At 34.0% G+C, this 23,666-nt stretch overlaps 1 protein-coding gene across 2 annotated transcripts in view; it reads right to left on the reverse strand.

Annotated features, from left to right (window-relative positions):
* LOC118186533 (peroxisomal sarcosine oxidase-like) overlaps positions 1-23,666 on the reverse strand; it is an 86,534-nt gene that overhangs the window by 9,420 nt on the left and 53,448 nt on the right. For both annotated transcript variants that reach the window (XM_085817411.1, XM_085817412.1), the window contains exons 2-6: positions 20,300-20,448; positions 17,575-17,797; positions 12,261-12,449; positions 8,259-8,401; positions 5,659-5,812 (exon numbers count right to left, since the gene is read on the reverse strand). In XM_085817411.1, coding sequence (XP_085673537.1) covers positions 5,659-5,812; positions 8,259-8,401; positions 12,261-12,449; positions 17,575-17,797; positions 20,300-20,448 — 858 coding nt within the window. The remainder of the gene's footprint in view (positions 1-5,658; positions 5,813-8,258; positions 8,402-12,260; positions 12,450-17,574; positions 17,798-20,299; positions 20,449-23,666) is intronic.

Consider the following 23,666-nt stretch of genomic DNA (forward strand, 5'->3'; position numbering starts at 1 on the left):
TTAAGCTTGTTTCTGCCGACTTCTACGAGTCAGAGCCTTCCTGCGCGTTAAATTATCCTGTGAGCCATTAACGTTAAGCTAGAAATTTTGGCTTTCTTGAAGCCGAATGGGGCCGTCTGTGCAACTATATTGATTGAATAAAGGGTTCTTTACACCCTTCTTTTGACTTTCTATTGTTATTAAACACCTGTGAATAATTCCTCATACGGTCTTTTAGAGCTCGTTAGTTTATGCTCTCAAAGAGAACGAGACTCTGTATGAAAAATAGACGGAATCAGCTGACCAGTCAGATTTGTTTGCTGATAGACTTTTCATTGTGACACTTCTTAAATGTATTTAATTCAACTACTACTTCTTCTATGCGTTTTTTTCTGAAACCTTATTTTCAAATAAAATGCCTAGAAAATGAAATGCACATTCATTATAAGACAACAACCGAAATTTTAAAAGAATTTGACTGTGATACATGATTAAAAAAAGGATTGTGGTGGCGGGGAACTGGATATACTTATGGAAACACAAGGAAACAATCATTTCTGACAAAGAGGGGGAAAGAGAAGTAGCTTAAGGAGACCCCTTTAAAAGATGGCACGTGTCCACGGCGAAGAGTTGTCTGAAGTTGAGGACATATTGTTTGTCAAAAGTTTTTCATTCAGTACTATTCATCCAAATATTCAAATGAATAGGTCCATGCTAACGCAAAAAAGAAAAGGAATAGCATTGCAATTGAATACGAAAAATGCTTGTTTTCAGCTGGATGACTGCACTAATTTAAACTGCCTCATGGCCTTAAATCTCATGCCATGTCATAAGCGAAGAATCTGAAGATGTCATAGCTGAATCTATTGTCCCTGCTATTGTTGAAGACTAGAGGTTATCTTTCTCAAGAATTGGAATAAATGAATATCAGCTGAAAGTCATTTCAATATTCATAAAAATGGTTTCTTTTTCCACCTCATTCCTGCAGGAGTCCGTTCTTTAAGCAGGATCAATGAAATTAAATTAGGCAAAAGGGAAGACTGCCTCTCTACAGGAATACCTCGCTTAGTGCTGCTAAATGTTAATTCTAACGTACCGCATTAAATGAATTCGCACTGTGTGAAATATTATTTCTATGGGAAAATTAGTCAATTGTTCGTATCAAAGTCTGTTAAAACAAAAATATTCAGGTACTTACCTAAAATTAATGGAAAATAATGAAAGGGTAAAAAATCAATACGTAATAGAGGACTTTTATTGTTTGTTTAGCAAATGATAATAAATAAATAAATAAATAAATAAAACATTATTTTTTAATCAGAAAATAGTCAAAATTTTTTGCTTTCTTGTCCTTGTTCATATTCGATAACAAAGATTCTTCGCCTTCTTTCAAGGCTCCTTTTTTCAGTCGGATCACTTTGTTTAATCCATTCATACGCTTTTCCAATAGCAGTTAATGATTCATTTAGATTTTTAATGTGAAGTTGTTTTCCGCTTGCACAGTTTCTTCAATTTCACTTTGTTCTTGATAAACCCTTTCTTCTTCTATGTTAATGAGAGATTCATCAAGAGGTTGAGATTCCGTTTGAATACATTCCATGATATTGGCAGCATCCAATGAGTCAAAGCCTAAATTATGTCCGAGTCTGACGATTTCTGCTAGAATTATATACATTTGAAAACCAAAAGACGCAAAAATCATTAGCGCAGTAAGGCTATATGGTATTTTCTCCCTCCTTTCTGCATGACTTCATGGTGTAACGGTAGAGCACTCGGCGGGCATTCGATAAGTCCAGACGGGCATTCGATAAGTCCAGACGGGCATTCGATAAGTCATTTTTCATGTACTCCTGCTTCAAAATAACCTAATGACTCTGCAAAGTTAAAATCTATTTCTACCAGCTTCTCGTATTATTTTCACTCGCTTCATTCTATTCATGTCCGATATTTTCAATAGCATTTCGAATATTGTAATTTTTCCCAAATGAGATCAAAGATGGGGCATTTCACCTGAGGTTGCATCGATTGCCTGCGAAAGCGTCTTTTTCAAATAAAAAAGCCTTAAATGTTGAAATAACTCCTTCATCCATGGGTTGCAGCACTGGTGGAGTATTTGGGAGAAAAATGAATTCTGACATTAACAAAGATTAGAAAGTCCAGTAGGATGACCTAGCGTATTATCTAATAATAATAATGCTTTAGAGGCTATGTCTTGTTTTTCACAGTAACTTCTAACGAAGAGACAAAAATAATTTTTAAACCAACTTTCAAACCCTGCCTTAGTAAACCCGACTTTTTTTTATTAGAATGCCAAAACACAGGAAATGAGTTTTTAGCACACCCCTTCTAAGGGTGAGGGTTTTTGGCGCAATACACGAGCATGGGCTGCAAATCGACATTCCGAGGCGCATTTCCATCTAGCAAAAAGGTAATTCGATCTTTTGATGCTTTATAGCATTGGTGAGATTGCTCTTTTTTTAATAAATAAGTTCCAGAAGTCAGCTTCTTCCACTATAACCCAATCTCATCAACGTTAAAAATTTCTTCATTAAGGTAGCCTTCTTCAATAACTTGTTTTATTTCTTCTGGAAATTTCGGCGCTGCTTTTTTATCTGCACTTGCGCTTTCACCCACAATGCGAACATTATGAATCCCTCTGCGTTTTTCAAAAGCGAAAGAACAACCTGCGACTTACTTGGAAATATTCATCAGTTTTGTTTTCAGACTTTTTTTTTTCTTTTTTCGTGTGTGTGTGTGTAGAAAAAAACACTTGATGATTTTACTTGAATTTCTAGCTGATTTAAGGGAATTCCTTTTTAGTACAGTCCTCATTCCAAAGTGAAAGAAGTCTTTCCATATTTAACATCAAATAATTTCTTTGTCTTATAAATTGCTTGGAAGCGAAAGAGTTTGTAACCATTCCATACTTTTTATATTTCTCTTTATCTTTTTTCTTCATAATCTTTTGAAATGAAGACTCATTAATTTTTTTCTGTCTCGAAATCTTGGCATATGATGCACTATCCTCATGAAGTTTAATATTTTTTATCTTTTCTTGTAAATTATATAATTTGCGCTTGTTGGTTTATCTCAACTAGTACCAGATTTTCTTTTCTCATTCATTATAAATGGGTTAGGAAAGAATTATAAATAAAAATTTAAAAAATACCGAATCCGATGGAGTGGATCAGATGATGAGAACGACAAATGATCATGAGATATAAATATCGTAGAGACTGAAGTTCGCTCTGTGAGTCTGCCATGTTTTTTGCATGACCAATCAGCACTGCTCATTTTGGCAGTATATATTTTAGAGAAAACATTTAAGTTGTATTATTTTGATGCAAAATCTTTTCGCACCTCATAGTACTGAATCAATCAGTACCGACTAAAATTTATTACTTAAATTAGTAACTGTACTTTAGATTTAGTAATATAGAGAAGTCGCACTATGCGAGGTATTATTTTATTTCATTTCGTGCAAATGCTGAGAAAAGATGCAATTTCTACAGACAAGAAAGTTCCAGAAGCTCAAATGTTTCAAAAGTGTTAAAATTTTGCCCTTATGGTATCAAGCGAGTAAAAAAAAATAAAGATACCCGTGGACAATTTTATAGAATAATCCTATAAAATGGAGAACATAATGAGGAGAAAAAACCGTAAAATGTATCTTTTCTTGGATTAAATATACCCACCTAGCTGCATCTAGGCCTGGTTTTCCGGAAGTTTAATTTAAGATTAATTATTTATTTGCAATTTAATTAGGGATTAACATGTTTTGGGCACAGCCGGATCGCTGGTATCTCGTTTGTTGTTAACTGGGCTGGCCTTTGTGAGCCTAAAGGCAGAATATAGGTTTGGCTGGGAAGGCGGTGAATTGCGCTCCTCTTACCGCCCAACTGCAACTAACCATTCGAAAAATAAAAATAAAATTAAAAAATCTGATGCGTACACCACATGACTTCCTTGTACGGAATATTAAATTATACGCATTTTTTCTTGCATTTTATTTAAACTTATTAGATTGAATTAAATCTACTTCGCCGACAGCGCATTAAACCCCAATAGAATAAATGCATTCTTTAAAATTCACTTTGTTTACCATAGCGACACTCTAGGCGCTAGGTTTACTTAACAGTATTATATTTAGTTCATATTATAACTCAGAATGCACAAAATTTATATCATTTAAAGAATTATCTAATCGTTGCCACATGTTCTATTCAAATACTATAATAAAGCTAGAACGATGTATAAAAGAAATAAAGCAAACAAAACAAAAAAGAAACAGTTCTTCACAGAAGATTGAGTAATTCTCATTCAATTAATTCAGTTTTCACTTCGAGACAAGGCAAAAATACATAAAAACTTAAAATATCAGTATTAAAAATTACGAAGTAAATCTTAAACGCTTATTTCCTCGAAAAAATTCCAGAAATGATTAAGCATGATTTAAATAATAAATGAAGGCGTTATCTTTGTTGTTGCGAAGCTATGTTTCTCTAGATTGGCAACAAATCCTCTACTCAGCTGTTTCAAATGTAAACAAGAGCAATGGCCGCCGCCATCAAATTAGGCTTAGCGGCACTTAAACAATTTTACAATTGTTGATAATTATAAAAATATTGCATACCGATTTAGTAAAGGCATAAAACCCTTAACCGGAAGATAAAAACAACACAATTCAAACATTTTTAAAGCAAAAAATGTACAATTTACAAACATATAAGAGTAAAGAAACTGAGATCACCGAGCCGGGTAGCAGAGTGGATATATTTATAAATATATTTATATACGTTTGGCGCGGCCGATTGAAACCAGAATACGAGGTGCACATCTACATGTTATAGTAGTCTTATATAAATTTCAACGTTCTGAGGCTACTCGTTTTTGAGTTATGCGAGATACGTACGTTCGTACAGACGCCACGAAAAATTCTCTTCAGAATTCATTTTAAAGCAGTTTTTTAGTTTTTTTGGAGGAAAAGAGTCTTTTATTCTGTCCTTACGTACAGATATCACGCAAAAACATCGTTAAATTGCATTCGAAAGCGGTCAAAGTGGATATTTTCGTTGAAATATGCTGCCTGAAGTTTTTCGCGATTACAATACTTTCCTTTTTACTTCGTACAAGGAAGTAAAAAAGAAAAATCAACCACACAAGAGATTGCAGCTTTTAGATATGTGCATTTCAAACTGTTCGTCAAAGCATTACCGCCGGGAATACCCTAGGAAAATTAACTGCCCTTGAGGCAATAAATATGATCTGTCTGACTTGGACTCAAGTAAAATCAGAAGCAAAACATTTTTTACCAAAGAATTTGGTAAAAAATTTTTACCAAAGCAAGTTTTTGAAATCCAAAAACGGCAAAATTGCTCAAAAGTAAGCAAACGTAAAATATTAAAGATAAATTTGCGTAAGTATTAGTAATAATATAATAAAATATATTAAATATAGCTAAAGTATACGTACTACATCTTATACTATTTTTTTTTATTATATATCTTTTTTAAACAGTTTCTTGAAAGATCTATAAGTAGTATTATAGTGCATCAACAGCAAATAAATGTGATAAGCTTTCTGTGAAAAGTTATTTACATGGCTTCTGTGCAAAGAAATTATATTATTACCAATTACTGTAATTTTTACACTTGATTTACGAAAAGAAAGTTTCCTTACCGTGTACATGCATTTCTCTACGATAGCTGGTTCCGTTTCTAAGAGAGGAATATGATCCTTGATGTAGTCTTTGAGAGTATTTACAGGTGTGCTAGGCGTTGGGATTTTGTCCCTCTCATCCGGGTCGTCACAACGTACGCCACCGTGAAAACAGACATGAAAAGGGAGAAAAATTGCAGTTGTACACAAAGAGACATAATTTTTAAAAATGTCTGATTCACTCTGACTACATCATTTGGCTCTATAAGCTGAATTCACTCCCCCCTCAGCTTAGTTTTTTCTTTCAACTAATGTATATACATTCTGGAATACTATATTCTCGAAGCATTGCATTATCACTATATTCAGTCTGTTGGTTTCGAGAGCAAAAGTGCAATTTCATCATCCCTTTTTGCCATTATACGTATCTTAAAAGGACTTCTCTGCAAAGCACATTGCTTGTAAATTTTCTACCACAGAGCTTGTATTGTTTAATAGAATATGTATGCGTTAATTTACTTTAAGTTATACATAACCGTAGAATAACCACGGAATATTTAATTAGCATTATGAAAATATGCGCGCAATTGAATAATTTTGTCCCGTAAAATCTTTCCTTTTGAAATTGCTCACAGAAATTATTAGCTATTTTAATTTTCAATTCAATATAATTCAGAATTTCCTCTGAGAATAATGAAAGTACCGATACAGATACCAATTGCAGAAAATAAAATAATTATCATAATATTAATCAATCACAAAAATTATAACAGCACATAGTACAGCTGTATAAAAGCTCACTTCCGGATGGACAATAATGGCGCGGCATATCTAATTAGTTCTACGGATGAATATAAATGTTTCTACATGTAGTGGTTCAGTAATATTCCTATCTGAAACCAACACTCAGTCTAATTTTAAAGGGAATTTACTAGAATATTAAAACAAAAATATATCTAATAATGAATCTCAAATCTTAAATCAGCAGCATACAAGCTGTATCAAAACAAATCAGAAGAGTTCCATTTCACAATGTTGCCACTTCACGTTCTCTAAATCAATGCGCTTCTAATAATTTTCGCGTTACCATTCGTTAAGGTAGAGAAAAGCGTCTATTCAAACCGTAACGCCGGAAATAATGCACCTGGAACATTTGGAAATTCGAAAATTTCATTGCATAAAATTTTAAATAAGTAGTGTTTTCTGGATTAGAGGTTGTCGAGAGTTTACAAAGTTAACCATTTTTACAACTGTACCTAAAATACTTCTTAAAATGTAAAGCGTGTATCTATCTATCTCTATATATTTGTAACTAGTGCCTGTCTATGCAAAACTTGTTTTTTTTTTTTTTTTTTTTTTGTAATTACTACTAAAATGCGCTCCGCAAGCCCCTTTATATTACGCAAAATTGCTTTTGCACTATCTGTACTCTTTTTCCAATTAAGTTTATTTTCATAAACATAATTATTAACGCAATTAAATATATCTTCTCCAGTTGCTTTTTTTTTTCTTTAGGTGTTCTCTAAAGAGTAAATCTTCTTCAATGCTGCTTTTATACGCATAGCCACAAACAGCTGTAAAACAGACATATCTGCGATATCTGGTGACTCAAATACTTGTAGAATAATATGTTAATGATATTTGATGGCAAAACTAACAATCATTGTTGGAAACATATCAACAAGACCAATGGGTGAGCTATTTTTAAGTCTAGTTAATAAAAAGTGAGTCGAATTTCAAGTAAAATTTAAAGGCTTTTACGGGTAGAAAAGTGATCGAAAAATAACAACTAGAATTATTAATCTACTACATTAACTAAATTTACTACGATCACGATTTAAACCACTTTATTTTATGTTTTCTCTATAACACCTGATGAAAAAAACAATGAGTAAAGTTTGGGAAAGCCTCGGCTAGTGTACATTTTTTAACGCATAATTACAGTTTTTCTGGAGTGATATAGTTTTTATATTGATCGCACTTACGCTTCAAATTATGCTTGAGAACTATATTTTTGTAAAATCCTATTAATATTATTTCAGTTACTGGCGTTTAAAGTTTATGTTTTCTGTTTAAATTACTTTTAAGAGCAGTTTTAAATTTTGCAGCAATATATAAAAGCAGACGATGTTTCGTTGTTCCTTAACTTCAATTTCATAATTGGAATACAATTTGGGAAATTTGTGCTAGCTTAACGTTATATACTATATAAATGAATATGCCCTAACTCGTCCTTCTGAAGCTTGACAAATTAAATCAAATTTCTCCGATCGATCAACTAGCTAGGGAGAGGGAGTACAGAACTGTCTCTTTTTCTTTTATCGGTTTAGTGTGCATCATTTGTTGACATTACTATTGCCAGTTTTCGTTTTCATCATTAAATGAAAGTCTTGCTTTCTTCTGCGATACACTTTTCTTACGCCAGAGCAGAACTTTATGACATGTTGCATTTTGTTCTCGCTTTGTGTGCTACTGATAAAGCAGTTATTTTAAAACAGCTAAATACAAATCAAAAATTTATTTCTTTTATTTTAAAATTGTTCATACTGAACAATTCATACTGATGTAATGAAATAATTTTACGCCTTTAAATTCCTAGATAGTAAACAAGGACGGCACTTACTTTCATGAGCCCAGGATATTCCAATGAAGGAAGTGCATATATAGGAGGATTAGAAAGCTCAAGCAAACCCGGGAAACCAGACTCGGCACTGTAGACGCCTTTGACCTTTTCCTTCCAATAAAATACGTTCACAGCAGTCGGCTGAAAAGTTTTAAAAAATTGCTTCTTCAAAATTTTTTGCATTCATTCAAATTGGCTGCAACTGATTTGTTTAGCCATCTATGGTGAGTTTCACATAAATGTTATTAAATAGGAAATAACAGTTTAAAATGAATTAGAAATCCTCGCAGATTATTTGTGTATTAAACAAACTAGTCATTTACGTTAGAGAAGTCTAATCACTCAGCGTTATTGTTACTTTACCGGTTAAAAAAATCTGAAAGAAACAGACAGCGTACAACGAAACACAGTTAAAACACAGTTAAATACAGAGAGGTTTAATAGGTCTCTCGTGAAGTTACTTAATTTGTCATTCTTTTCGTTCCTGTAATTGGCAAACGACGCCTTGCCCTCCATTCCCCATTGCTTAGTGCGCTTTCATTGCTTGTCGTCAACCTTCCCATTCAAACGTTCTCTCTTTTTCGACTATTTACCGTATTTGACGGCATATAAAACGCACTGGCATATAAGACGCACCCTTATTTAGATGGCCACACACAAGGAAAAAAAAGTTTCAATAGCGTGGTTTCTTTTAGTTCTCACGTTTCGTAAAAGTCAAATAAACAATTATTGAATGCAATTACCTTCACGTATAAGACTGTGTCCTTCACGTATAAGACGCAGAAACTTTTTTAAGACCAAATTTAGGAAAAAAAGTGCGTCTTATATGCCATCAAATACGGTCAGTTTTGCCTCTGAGATTATATAGTGGTTAAGAGAGCCTATTGAGGTACCGAAGGGCGTGAGTTCGAATCCCAGAGAAGGTATGTTTACAACTGTCCATCCCTTCATAGGAGCCTCCACAACAAAATGGCCACCACCTTTGGCCTTAGAAGTGGACAATGGTGAACAAGCAAGTGCTCGCCATTAACTTAAAAATTTAAGTCAATTTTGCCTTGGCTCTTTCTCTTTTCCCATCGGATGCTGATGCCAGTGTCACTGTTGGATTTTCCGCAACCCGAATTCCTCATACGCATTGTATTTAAATATATTTCCAAATTTTTACTTACTTCTGCAACAGATTTTGTCTTTGCAGAATTGCACGAAATTTGGAAACAGTTTCGGTCAAAAATTTTTAATGTCACACAAGAACATTTTGTTGAGAAAGAATTTAGAAATTTGATTGGACTTACAATTTTTAAATTATTTGCTCATATCACCAGAGCTTATTTTACTGTTGCATTGAAAATTAGTAAATTTAAATTATATGAGACGATGTAGTTCAAATTTTCTATATCTATTCCACATTCCGTAATGTATATCTGTACTATCTTCCACATTCTCTATAACTAGGATTTGGAGAAAATTTAAATCTTGATGTTACTAGCTTGTTGTAATCGAATGAAATAATCACTATACACCGAAATGCATTCTGGTGGTACACAGTATTTCATGATAACGTATAAAACATACAAGATTAGCCCCATTCAGGTACACATATTTTGCGATCACTTATACAATATACAAGATTAGTTTCATACAGTTATAATCACAATGAGCTCGTGATTCAAATCACACTGAGCTACGAGGGCAATCCCCCCCAAAAAAAGGTCTCCTATTTTTGGGGGACGTAGAGAAAGTTTTAATACAGTTGTTGGCAACACTGTTGTGAGTGGTGCCTTCTCTGCTACCACATAAGCACGGATGCTCATTCTTGGCTTGGCAGCCATTCGAAATGGAGCTCCCGATAAACGTTACCGCCAAGTGCGAAGTGCGCGCAGTTATTCGATTTTTGAACACAAAAGGCGTTAAACCGGTTGAAATTCACCGCCTATTGACGGAAGTGTATGGACAGTCGTGCATGGATGTCAAAAACGTTCGCAAGTGGTGTAGAGAGTTTACAGCCAGATGTACTGAAATTCATGACGAAGAAAGGAGCGGGACGCCATCAATTGCCGAGACAATCGCGAAAGTTGAGGAACTCATGCGTAAAGATCGGAGGATCACTCTGGATGCTCTCTGCATTTTGGTTCCTGAGGTTTCCAGAAGCACCATCCACAGGATTTTAACGGAAAAGTTGCAATATCGGAAGGTGTGTGCAAGATGGGTGCCGCGTATTCCACCTGTTCCCTAAGTTGAAGGAACATTTGTCTGGACGGTGGTTCTGCTCCGATGATGAGGTGAAAGATGAGGTTCAATGCTTCCTGAAGGGCATGGCGGCAAGCGGGTATGACATGGGCATTGTAAAACTGCCACAGCGTCTACAAAAATGCATCAACCGAAATGGCGATTATGTTGAAAAATAAAGCATCCTTCAATCTTTAAAGTGATATAGCAATTATAGAAAATAAACGGTTCTTTGTATATCTATAAATATAGGAGACCTTTTTTCTGGGATTGTCCTCGTCGATCAAATTTCCATCCACTGCCTATTGCAATTACTTCAGATTAGAGAACTGCCACAAGGCTATTTCAGAGCGAAGTATGGATTACGAATACCACAAGTTAAATCTGATATGATGACCAAATCGTGTGGGAATTATATATGAAATGGACTGGCATAGTTTGATATTTAGGACTTGGAATTTCTCCATTGATTTGCCATACTGCTTGGTTGGGGATGTTTAGAGGAAAAGATGACTCAGAATTAGGATTAAGTAATTTGGTAGATGTTTCCATGCTTTTGTAAAGGGAAGCAAGATTGAGAAGATTAATATTGAGACGGTTGAAGAAGTCTCCTTGTGTTATAGTTGTGAATGAAAGCGTACGAGGAAGATGATAAATTTACGAGAGCATGGAATAGTGTGAAAGTGTAAGCTGCTTGGAAGTTTTGAGGTGGAACGAGTACTGCTATCGTTCGTTTTAGCCTTTATACAAATGTTTAATCCGGTGCGTAGGCAGTTGTTAAACATCAGTGGAAAGCAATTATCTGGTACGCTGATGGTTGTTTCGAAAAACATTTCGTCACAAAGAGTATCTACCTCTTTTTTTTTCTTTTATTTCCAGAGAAATACATAGGCCGAGAAAGATGGCTGGCAGTTCTTCCGATCATCACACTTAATCATATGCTTTTAATGCTTGTTTCAAGGTACGGTGACATCTTTCGATAATAACACTGGAAGATGGATAATGAAGTGTAGAAGGAATATCCTGTATAGCGACAAAGAAGTTAAATTCAAACTGACGCCCCTGATTGGTTATTAAGTATCAAGGACTCGAAAATGATAAAATATTTTGTACAGTAATAATAATAGTGTCCTCCACCGCCATCAGAATGTTTAAGGTCATCACCTTTACACATTCAAAAAATCGAATTTTATTTTTTTTCCATATTTAAAACATTTCTAAAACAAATCCGTGTTTATATTAAATTCAAGTAAAATTTTAATAAAGACTTATAATAAAGGAGCCTTAGATAAAATAATAAGCATGTTGAATTATCTGGCATTTATGATAAATTGGTGACAAAGTTTCCTATCTCACTAAACAATATTAATACACTATTATCCGAAAGAATCCCAGAATGCAGAACGTGCCTTCTTTTTTCTTAGGTACTCCCAAATCTTGCCTGCCATTTTTATCAATGCATTTAGAATTTATTTGATTATTTTAAATAGATACATTATATAATAATGTATATTATTTACATTATATAATTATGTATTATATAAATACGTTATTTAATAATGTATATAATTTATTTTAGATAATTATGTAGTATATAAATACATTATATAATAATTTATATTATATAATTATGTATTATATAAATACGTTATATAATAATGTATATTATTTTAATAATATAAATTTATATAAATTTTGGTAAATGCTCGAGTAAGTTAATAATTTGGAATTGAGAAAAATGGAAGAAATTAATTCATTATAGTATTAACACTACCTGGAGGGGAAGAGAAGATATCAGTTGAGGAGTGAGCAACTTCTGTGTCCAGGATCCTGCACAAACCACAACGGAACGGACTATGACATCGCCTTTTGCAGACTTGACCTTCACTTTGTCTCCTTCTAGAATGATTTGATACACTTGACAATTGTCCCATAAAGTACCTCCTTGCTGACGAAACAAATCCTGCAATGCGAAAGTCTGAAAATGCATCTATGCTTTGTGCAAAAGCAGGTGATTACATGATCCAAATCAATGAAATTATAAATACGAAGATTTCTGAACTTTTTCCGTTTTACTTTCTTATAGCTCCAAAAGCTAAAAATTTTGTTTTGATTTTGTAAGGTATTTCTCCCGCCTTCTTAGCATGCCTTCATGGTGTAATGGCCAGTATAATTAGCGCTTATTCGATAGGTCCGAGATTCGAGTCTTGGAGAGGGCAATGCTCTTTTTTCATCTCTCTTTTTTCAAAAATAACTAATGTCTCTACGGTGGTGCCTGAACTAAAAAAGGTGGTGGATGATGATTCCCCACCACTAAGATTTGGTGATTGGGTCCCCTAATCCCCAGTCGCCCTTTAAAAGGGGGAGTATATAAGGTATTTGTCCCGCCTTCTCAGCATGCCTTCGTGGTGTAATAGTCAGCACACTCGGCACGTATTCGAGAGGTCCCGAGGTTCGAGTCCCGGCGAGGGCATTGCTCATTTTACACGTTTCCTGCTTAAAACAAAAACAAACAAACAAAAATCTGAAAGGTTTCAGATTTTAAATTACGTCCAAGGGGGCGTTTTTTAACGTTTTGTGTGTTACATTTATTTATTAAATATCATGATCTTTGCACTTAAACCATAAAATTCAGTTCAGTAGCACTGTCGCAAAAATGAGCAAGCGTATCTTTAATAATTTCCGATACACAGTTCGGCGCCCTGGAGATAAAAAAGTTCCCCCCCCCTGTAGATTGTTGCCATTGCTCGCTTTCAAATCGTTGAGTTTGTTATTCAAAAATTCGTTAAAGTTCTACAAAATATGAAATCGATAATAAAACAAATTCCAAAGTTCAAATTTGGGGTTCCACATGCCCATATTTGCAGTAGGATTACGCCATTCAAAATTCGATGGCTCTATGTACCAATACTTTTTGTTGCTTAATTTATAAAACAGATTAAAATATAATTTTTAACATAAATAAATATATATGTATTTTTCGAGTTTCATAAGGGAAGGGGGGTGATCTTCTACCAATGGTAAAAGGGATGCATGGGGCAAAACAGGTTGAGAATCATTGGCATAAAAATTAAAATCAGTTTAATTTATTAAGTTCTACTGAAGTTTATGAGTTCCAAGGAAGAATAAATGGTCTGTCTAAGACTTTAACATACATTTAATTTTAGTGATTCGTTTCTCTTTTAACAAGGCTAGTTAGGTATAACTATTTCTAGTCCCTAGCTCTTGGGGAATTTTATTACTAAACATTTCATATAATTCGGAGATTACTTTCAGAGAAAAGATATTGCAACTTTACTTTTAAATGAACTTCTCATAATATGAACTGAAAACAGTACTCTTATTAGTAAGAACATCTTGTAACATATCCCTAAGGCAAAAAATCTCAAGACTGCACGACTTAAACACATTGCATTTGGCTAAGACGTAGCAAACGTTTACTTTTGGAGAATCACATATATATTCTAATGTGGCAAGTGGGTTTTTCGTTTCTTATATTACGTACGTAATAATTTAATCGATTTCAAATAACTCTCCACCTCAGACTTATCGTCAGAGTAACAAATAAAATTGCAAATAATCCCATTTCTGGAAATTACTTTTCTGGGCTAGTTACGTTTGGAGCAGGTAATGATCACTGGAATATCACAAAATATAGAAATACGAAGTTAATCTAAAAAGTAATATGTTTTCTGATATTTTTTCTCTGAAGTTAATTTTATTTCAGGCAGTTTCTGCTTACATTCCCTTTGTATGAGCCTATTATTCACAATAGTTGTGATCCACTCGGAAGATTCTCTATTCATCATAAAGAAATGTGCAAAAGCACATTTCTTTATTCTTCAACCCTTGAATGGCTTGAATGTAATTGCTGAAGCCTGGCTTGAATGTAATTTAAAATGACTGTGTAGGATTTCCCTTATTTCAATTAACCAATTATTCAAATTTGTGTTATCTTTTTTGACCTCCTCAACTTGCCCTCGCATTTCCTCGCAAGGATGCAAATTTAAAGCTAAGGAAGTATTTAAGCGGGAATCTTGGAGTTTATTCAGAGCGTGTTTTCAATAGCCAGCGCATGTTAGGAGTCGTCTGTCCTTGCTGTTACGCGGAGTTGCTGATACGGCCTCTTGGCCACTGAAATAATTATCCCGTCGGGTAGGTTGTTGAATCAACCTAGTTAGCCTTAACTTAAAGTGCTAGTCCAGCACTACTCTTTAGCTTTTGAATTTATTGTGTAACGATTTTTACGTTCCACCGCAAGTTGTCGGTGTTATTGCAAGCACGAAATACGTGCCTTTTTTCTGTTACGTTGAATTTACTTCTGTTAACCTTCTTCTCTGTTACACCTTTTTTCAGTTACGTGTTTTACGTGGAATAATAATAAAGGATTATTTTTACCCTTCTTCTGTGTTGGTTTCCTTTACGCCTGTGCGAGAAATCGCCAGGTTCCTTAATAGGATCTAGTAGAGTTGAAGTGGCCAAAGAGAACACGATTCTACAACTATGCATGCTGAAATGTTTGGGGTCGCAGAGAGGATCACTGGATTGACAAGAATTTCAATTCCAATAGAAATATTTAATTCACATTTTATCAATTATTGTTGTTCGAGATAGAAAATTTTCACTTTCATCACCCAGTTCTCATGTCGTTAACGTTGTATCAAGCAACAAGGGACCTATTAAACTCTGACGTGTATCTTCTCCAAAGTTTATGTCAAAATAGATGCTATTTGTGCTGATGAAATCTCTTTAACTGAAAGAAAAAAGGGTCACCAAACAATGTACAGGAAAATATATTTTCTCGTACATTGTTTGATGAACTTTTATTCTTTCTAGTTTGACGCAAATGTCGCACTAGGCTAGAGCCGCCGCTAGGCTTTTTGCTTCCCGGTATTTCTAAAATTTTCACTCTTTAGTATTGCCGCTCACTACAGCTGCAACTGTCGCCTCGACTCTAATGGCAGCATTGCACTTCTTTAACCTGTTGATATTTTTTGTCATCCTAATTTTCGATCATCGTGAAAGACATGTGACATGTCTTTCACGAAAGCTTAATAGCCTAACGGAAAGTTATACTGTTGTCCACTGGCTGATCACTACAATTTTCAAGCAATAATGTGAAATTTTGCTGGAATTTAGCGCTGTAAAAAAATTACTTTTGAAGTCTTGTCCTTTATTATCTAAAATATCTTCCTATGGTTACACACTGCATTCCAGACTTATTTTCTGTACACAGGTTGTCCTGTAAACGTTTATTTTTTAAGTCGTATCTTTTATTTTGTAAATTATCCTCATATAGTTAGACACTGCATTTCAGATTTATTTCCTGTACACAGGTTCTGTAAACGTTAGGCTCACAATAAAATCAGAAAATATTTATTTAAACTTTGAGCTATTTTACTTCGAAATTTAAGACGAAACTGTAAGTCATTTGACCACTTTTAAGGGTCCAATAGTTAAAAGATAGAATAAGGTGGATCCGTGCACCTGTTTGGCAAGAACTCAGGAGCTGTTGTGTGGACGCCTGCCGTATCACAAAAGGCTTCCAAATCGAACATCTTTGCATGTCCATAGAAATATGGAGAGTTATAGTGTTCATGTTTTAGCGGTATTTGTGAAATAATTTCATTTAAATAGTCACTAGTATGATTCCTTTCTGTACCATTAGTTTTGATTTACCTTGTATTTGAAAAAAATCTCAAAAATTAACAGCTATGGCTAAAAGTTCGAATGGTAAGCAGTTAGAATATGTGCTCGACAAAGCATTTTATATGGACCACCATGAACTGCTAGATTTGTTAGCAATAGGTTATATAGAATAGTGTTTATCAACCGCCGGTCCGCAAAACCTATGCGCGGGTCCTTCCAAACGGAGAAGTATACTTACTGTCGTTTACTAAAGAAAAATATTAAAAATCTGGCAACTTCATATGTTATCATGCGTGCCGCGCAACAGATTGACTAAAGCTTTTTCAGCGTGTCTGTTGCTGCCTGTTTAATTTACATTTATTGGTACTAGAGGACCTACCGTGGTGCCATGAGCGTATATTTGCAGGTAATGAGTACTCATATTGAATGACACATATTAGTTTTCAATGGAGAAAGGCTTATTATTCTTTGAAGTCTGTTAAATAATGTCAGATGTATTATTAGCGTAATAAAATAGAACGAACTTCTTTAAATAATTTTATTAACAAGAAAACAGAAGTTAAGCAAATCACAACGAAGTTTTTTAACCAAATTCAATTGTTATTGAATGCCGATTATCTCAGCTGTTGCCACTTGAGCAAAGGAAAAGCGACGTGAAGAGGTTGACAGGTGGCGCTTCAGTATGGTACATCAGGGAATCTCGACCGCTTGTCCAGCAGACTGTCACTGGTCCGCTGTTTTTATGTGAATGATTTTGTGATTATTTTTAGGAATTTTCTGTGATTTTTTTCAAAGGTTTATTTATTTATATATAATAATTACAATATTTATTTACCTTTACATTTAAATACTATTGTAGGCGAATGATAATAAGGAAGTTACAATTAACTTATGTAGTTAGTATTTGTCTAATCAACCTAAATCTGCCTAAATCAACTTGGAAATATTTTACAGGAATTCAGTTTCAACATTCACTTACGAAATGGCTACCAGCTCATGGTCAACGAACACTGTTGGACAAAATTTCAAAGCCATAAGGAATAAGGGTCTAATTTTATTTCGGCGTAAGTTGCAACCAGGAAATCGCAATATTCAACTTCATTCGCGCACCCATAACCGAAATTCGCATAAAATTTCTGGATTAGAAGAACAAAAAATGTGATGGAAAACCAGAACAGGACAGTGTGAAACTGAAATTAAACTATTAGAAAATTAATAAAGTTTACAAAAAAAAAATTAAGAAAATGTCATGATAGAAATTGTAACAGTTTATGGCATGAAGTTGTATCTCAGTTGATTAACTACATTATTAACTGAAAATCGATTGATTAAAACTCGGTTTTTACAAGACAACTTTGAGAGAAACAAAAAATACAGCTTCAATTAATACGATCCCTGCAATCGCATTTTAAGGTGTAGGAGCTAATAGTAATACTCACCTGAACAGCGAGAAGAGCTTTGTGTGCAAGCACTACCCCTCCGCTTTTATCCAGCAAGGCCCCACTCAGATTTTTATAACTAAGCTTGTTTGAAAATTTCGATTGTACTTCGGCAGGGCTCATCTCTTCGAGATTTTCAGGGCAAATTTCCTTCATAAGTTTTACGCAGTTTTCGTATTTCTCTCTTTCTAAAGATTCTTCCAAGCACAAAACTCCCGTATTCCTGCAAGAATTTCATATTAATGCACAATTAGGTTCCGGTGTGTTTTATGGAACATTTCAATCTTTAATCGATTTTCAGTTATATTTCAAGGAGTTAGTTAATTTTCAAGGAATCAGTTAGAATTTCCAGTCAGCAGCTGGGGAAAAAAATCATAGTTCGAACATCATCAAGGCATAATTGATTATTTATATTTTTTGCTTCGAAACATATAACAGTCCGTACATTAGATCTCGAAATAGAATATGGTTGATATAACTAGTCACCGCCTGGATTTTGTTAATAATATTTCAATTGGATCTCGTGCTTCTTTCCCTTGAAATGTAAGGAATTATTGCGTACTTCCATATGCACCTCTGTAAAGTAAATGGTTTGCACGCCTAGCTAGTAACTGGTAGATCCGTGGTTTGAAACCCGGCTACAGCAGAGTTTCAAATTTCATGTTTAAAAAAAAAAACAAAAAAACTAACACTTTCTACAATATGCAATTGACTTATTTCGAAGCAGGAGAGACATGAAAAACGAGCCGTGCCTTCGCCGGGACTCGAACCTCGGACCTCTCGAATACGCGTCCGGCGTGCTGACACCACGAAGGCATGCTAAGAAGGCGGGAGAAATACCATATATGTTTTAGTTATTTTCCTCCCGCGACCCCCTATTTTAAATTAAAACTCAGTTTGTCGAAAATAAAAACGCATTAATAATATGACTGATGGGTTTTATCAAAAGTGAGGAAATATTTTTTTTAACCTTGAAAACACTTACATATACTAAATTTAAAAGACAGTAAATATACTCAAGTTACTTTTCAGTATATAAACACTAAAAGTATGCAGTAATGCTAATATAAGTACTCAGTACTTAATTACCGGTAAAAAAAAAATGAAATTTTAAGTAGGATTTGGTAATATCCACTATTATTCCCACTACCGTTACTTTAAAAACAGTTTATATAGATATAAGATTTTCTTACTGCGAAGGCCAGCCCTAACATTTTCACTCTGTGTTCCAGTTCGACAGTGTAGTAACGAACGTCGACTGAAAAGGATATAAATAATCTGTTTCGGAGTTGCTCATTCTCATACTTTTCTTATCATTTGTATGAAGCTCTCGTAAATGTAGGCGGGCGAGAGGTGTTTGGAACTTTTTCCTTCGCCGATTCTGCGTGACATTTTTCAATAGCAAGCTTTGGTGCTTCTTCGCGAAATTATTTCTATGCTTAACAAGTTAACGTTATTGGCTTTCGTCCATCATGAAGCTTGTATTCTTAGTCGAACATTTTGCCAGAAGGAAACAAAAATTCCATTAATTTAGGAGGACGCTACGTGCAAGTTTTTTCAGCCATTTTTTACACCGAGACATGTAACAGAAGACTCACATGGGGTCGACCAAGCAATGAATTTCAGTGGGAAAAAAATAACTGAACATTTTTCATCCTTACCAAATCCTACTTGATCCTCCAAGCATTTCGTAGATTAATAATTAATGTTTTTTTCCGATGCATTTAGATGTTTACTTCCTCCCCATGTCTTATTCAGTCATGAAATGGGTGTTAGCCATGGTTTCTATGTGACTGAATATATATCTAAATTCCTACTGCAAAGATTCTGAATACATGTTAATTTCATATGTGACAGATGTTACGTTTCTGGTACCATTACATAGGTCAATTAAAGTTCATCTATTATCAGTTTGGATTATTACGGCACTGCAAGTAAAATCTGTTTATCTTCAAGTTCGGATTATTGCATTATATATATATATGTCTGTATGCATTATATATACGTACGTACATATATATTTGCATACATATATACATTTCTGAACCCGGTCTTGATAAAAGAAAAGTACCCTATTATATACCTCTATTTAAGAAATACTTAAACTAGTTCCTGACAATAAATTCTAACTTTTTAATTTTGAGGTTTGAAATATCGGTACATATTAACTTTGCTGCTGATAAGAAATTAACACATTCAAAATTTCATATAGTTTTTAATGCACTAGTTTTTTTTTAATTATTTAATAGACACTTAAAAATTTGGTCGAATAAAAAATTAACTTAGCCTTCTGCTTTAGAAATTCGAAAGAATACAGCTTTTAACTGGATTTCGAACCCAAGAAATTGCTGAACAACACTCTTCGCGGCCGCCGCATGCTGAAGCCAGCAGCATGCGGCCAGTCTTCATAAGTTAAAAAGAAATTTGTTGTCGGCAGTCCATAACAGCTTCTTTAAATTCGTTACCATACTCAGATTTCTCGGACCGCCTTCATCGCCATTCCAGGTTTCAGTTATAATTCAAATGTATAAATGCTAGCTTTTTTTTTTTTTTTTTTTTACTTAGATCCTTTTAAAAGCAGAGTGATTTACATTCCTAATTATTATATTTAAGCAATTCAAACTTCTGTTTTATTTGTTTATTTATTTTTCATGATTATCATTCCTATGAGCATAATTTTCAATAGATTCTACCAATGCGGCAAAATATCTATGTTTATTCTTACACAATGAGTTCTTTTCCAGTCTTCTGTTCTAATTCTCTCCACATATCAAAAGCAGATGGCATCATCCGGGCAAAGCATTCTTCTTCGTAGGCGGAACGTATGAGACGGCTTTGGCCATGCGAACTGCCACGAGTGTGAGGCTCTCGGAACTACAAAAATAGAGAAATGTTTTATTATCGAATAAAACAGAAAAAGTCACGACACATTTAATGTGGGGTAAAATTATTTAAAATTTGTATTGATATTTATCGCAATGTATCAATACGAAATGATGCTCCTATATGAGACTGCTTTAAAACCCTTTGCGGCATGGTGGGTCAATATATGTCCCACCTAATTAATATTTATTTTCTCAGTTAGCAATTTCCGTTAGAAATTTTCTAATCTTTTAAAAATAATCTATTTTAGTTATTATTTTTCTCAGTAGATGTTACTACTATACCAGGGCTTAAGTTTATAAGCAAAAAATATTCAAAATAGGATCACAAGAGTGATATCCCTGTATCTCGCATTTTTCAATATTTTAAAAATTTTGGTATACAATTTATGATATGTATGATACTTTTTAATATTCAAAAGTACTTTATTTTCAAAAATCTTAATTGTATTCAATATTTTATAACATTAATTTTGCAGTTGAAATAAGTGGGTTAAAATTTGTCCCACCACACATTTGAATTTCCGCTCAATAGATGGCAGCACTCACGATTATTTTTTCTTTTCTTTTTTGCATCTACTTTTTTCGTGATTGCTCGCGCTTTTACATCCGTTGTATGCTCTGATGTGCTAAAATGTCTAGGAAAAAATTAACAACTCAGGAAGCTTTGGATCTTTTTGCTGAATTGCCATCCGATTGCGACTCAAATGCTTCAGATGTCAGTTCTGATTCAGATGAAATTGAAATCCAGGAGAGAATAACTGAGGTTGAAGTTATTGCTGAAGAAGAAAGGGAAGTAGTCATAATTTGTTTCGCTTTTTAAAGACACAGACCCATCTATGCATGTGGCACTGTAAATATGGATCGGAAGTATCTACCCAAAAATTTAAAAGACAAATTTATGTCAAGAGAATATAGACTTTTCAGTTAGCGATGATTCAATTTATTGCATAAAATGGAAGGATAAAAGATCCGTTTCTATCCTGTCTTGCTTGGAAAATGCAACTGAAATGAAAGAAATTAATAGAAAGGAACGAGATGGAAAGACAAAAAAAAAAGTACTGTGCCCAAACAGCATTATTTCATACAATAAGAATATGGGATATGTCGACTGATTGATCAACTGAAAGGACTATATGAAATAGACCGCAAAAGCAAGAAATGGTGGCACATGATTTTTTTTTTTTTTTTTACTTTTTAGATGCGAGTATAGTAAACACATTTATTCAAGTTTGTTCGCGAACCTGATCATGATGTAAAAACAATGAAAGGTTTTCTTCTCTCAGTTACAGAAGGTCTAATGGCACTTGCAGGCAAGAAAGAGCTGAAAAGAAAACTGAAATCCCCAGTTCAAATAAAACTAAAAACCCGTTCGTACAACCAGAAAAGACACTAAAAAATGTAAGTAAAACGCCAAAGAGAACGAGCAGGAGAAGATGTGCACTTTGCAGCATATCGAAAGAAGAACGACGAACATTTTGCATGTGTGAAACATGTGAAGTGCCTCTATGCTTACAAAAGAATGAAACAACATGTTTTTCAAAGTTTCATGAAAGTGACTTTTTTTTCAATTTTAGTCATATATAAATGTTTTTGAATCAAGTGCCAATTTTAATATTTTATTTAGTATCATATGTACGAGTATCAAATTTTAATCTTAAAATAATATTCAAGGAAATATTTTCTTTTGTTCCTAAAATTTAAAAATATTAAATATATACTACATGCAAAATGTGCATATGCAAAATTTTACAAGTCAGGCATATATGCAATAAGTACAAAATGCATTTTAGTGTGTTTATTATGAATATTTTAGAATGCACGCTTTATTTTGTTTATTCATTCCACATATAATTTTTTTTCCTGCTATACACCAATATGCTATAAGACATGTGCTAGTTGCATGGTGGGACAAACGGTATCCCACCTTCCACCGTAAAAAATAAAAGCGCAGAATTTTTTTCAAGCCTTAAAGGCACTTAAGTAAGTCCATCTGACTTATTCTAAGGCATTTTCTTAAAGATTAAAATATATTTTAAATATGCGTGTCGCAAAGGGTTAAAAAACACATGGAAAATAAGGTTGATATCACACGGCGGCTTGTTGCGGAAGAACAACTGTTTGGAACAAATTTTCTGCTTTGTCACAACAGCCAATCACCATAGATCGCTTTGGGGTTAACACAGGAGAAACTGGTTCCCCATTACAAACAAGCTGATAGCATTCGAAGCTGATAGCTGATTGGTTGAAAACGAACAACTTGCAATTTTTTGGAAAGGAAGGAAAAAGTCGCACGTCTTTCTTTCAATAGTAAACTAGTGAAACAAATTGTCCGAGTGAAACAAACGTCGTGTGATATGGGCCTAAGTAGTTCAAAATATGAATTGTCGCCCTTTCTCGACTTGCTTACTATTTTTTTATAGTTTCTTGCAGACATTCTGAAAATTTTCCGAGAGGTGCTCAGATACATCCAAATACGAGATGTTCAAAATATGAAATGCAACTATTCTACCTGATTTGGTGAAATATCTATTGTATTCTGACATCATCAGATGACAAAACTTTTGAAAGTCCAGAGAATACCATGCACTGGCTATGCACCCTTTTAGATCTTGTAAATTAGATGGAAGGGGAGAGTGCTGTCGGATGCGTCTTTCCACCATATCTCGTCCATAGCACAAAACATCCTCAGGATGTCCTATTTAAGTCGCAATATCCCGAGACATACTTAAGATGTCCTGAGGATGTTGATTCTCAGATGTCCTCAGGAGATCGTAATTTAACATCCTGAGGATGTCTTATTTAAGTCGCTATCTCCCGGGATATGAGAGTATGTCATGAAGATGTTGATTCTCAGATGTCCTGAGGACTTCACCAATTTCACATCCTGAGGACATTCATTCTGCATTGTCCGGAGGACTTCGGTTGTCAAACATTCTGAGGATATTTGTTCTCAAATTTACCAGTTTTAATTTTTTGACATTGCACATCCTGAAACTTGCACGTTATTTAATTTTAATATGAATTTTACTAAGTTGTTTCTAAATGCTGCACATTAAAAATATTGATATGAGTGATGATTTATTCTAGTTATTTTGTTGTTAATTTTAACTACTACTTTTTCTGACGTTTTTATAAATTTATTTAGTCATGGAAAATATTTTTTTCAATGAATTAGCATTTTCTAGAATATTTGCTAAATTCTAAATA

This window comes from Stegodyphus dumicola, chromosome 5 (assembly GCF_044657685.1).
Source record: "Stegodyphus dumicola isolate Sdum_Otavi_A_Nest chromosome 5, ASM4465768v1".
Taxonomy (NCBI): Eukaryota; Metazoa; Arthropoda; class Arachnida; order Araneae; family Eresidae; genus Stegodyphus; species Stegodyphus dumicola.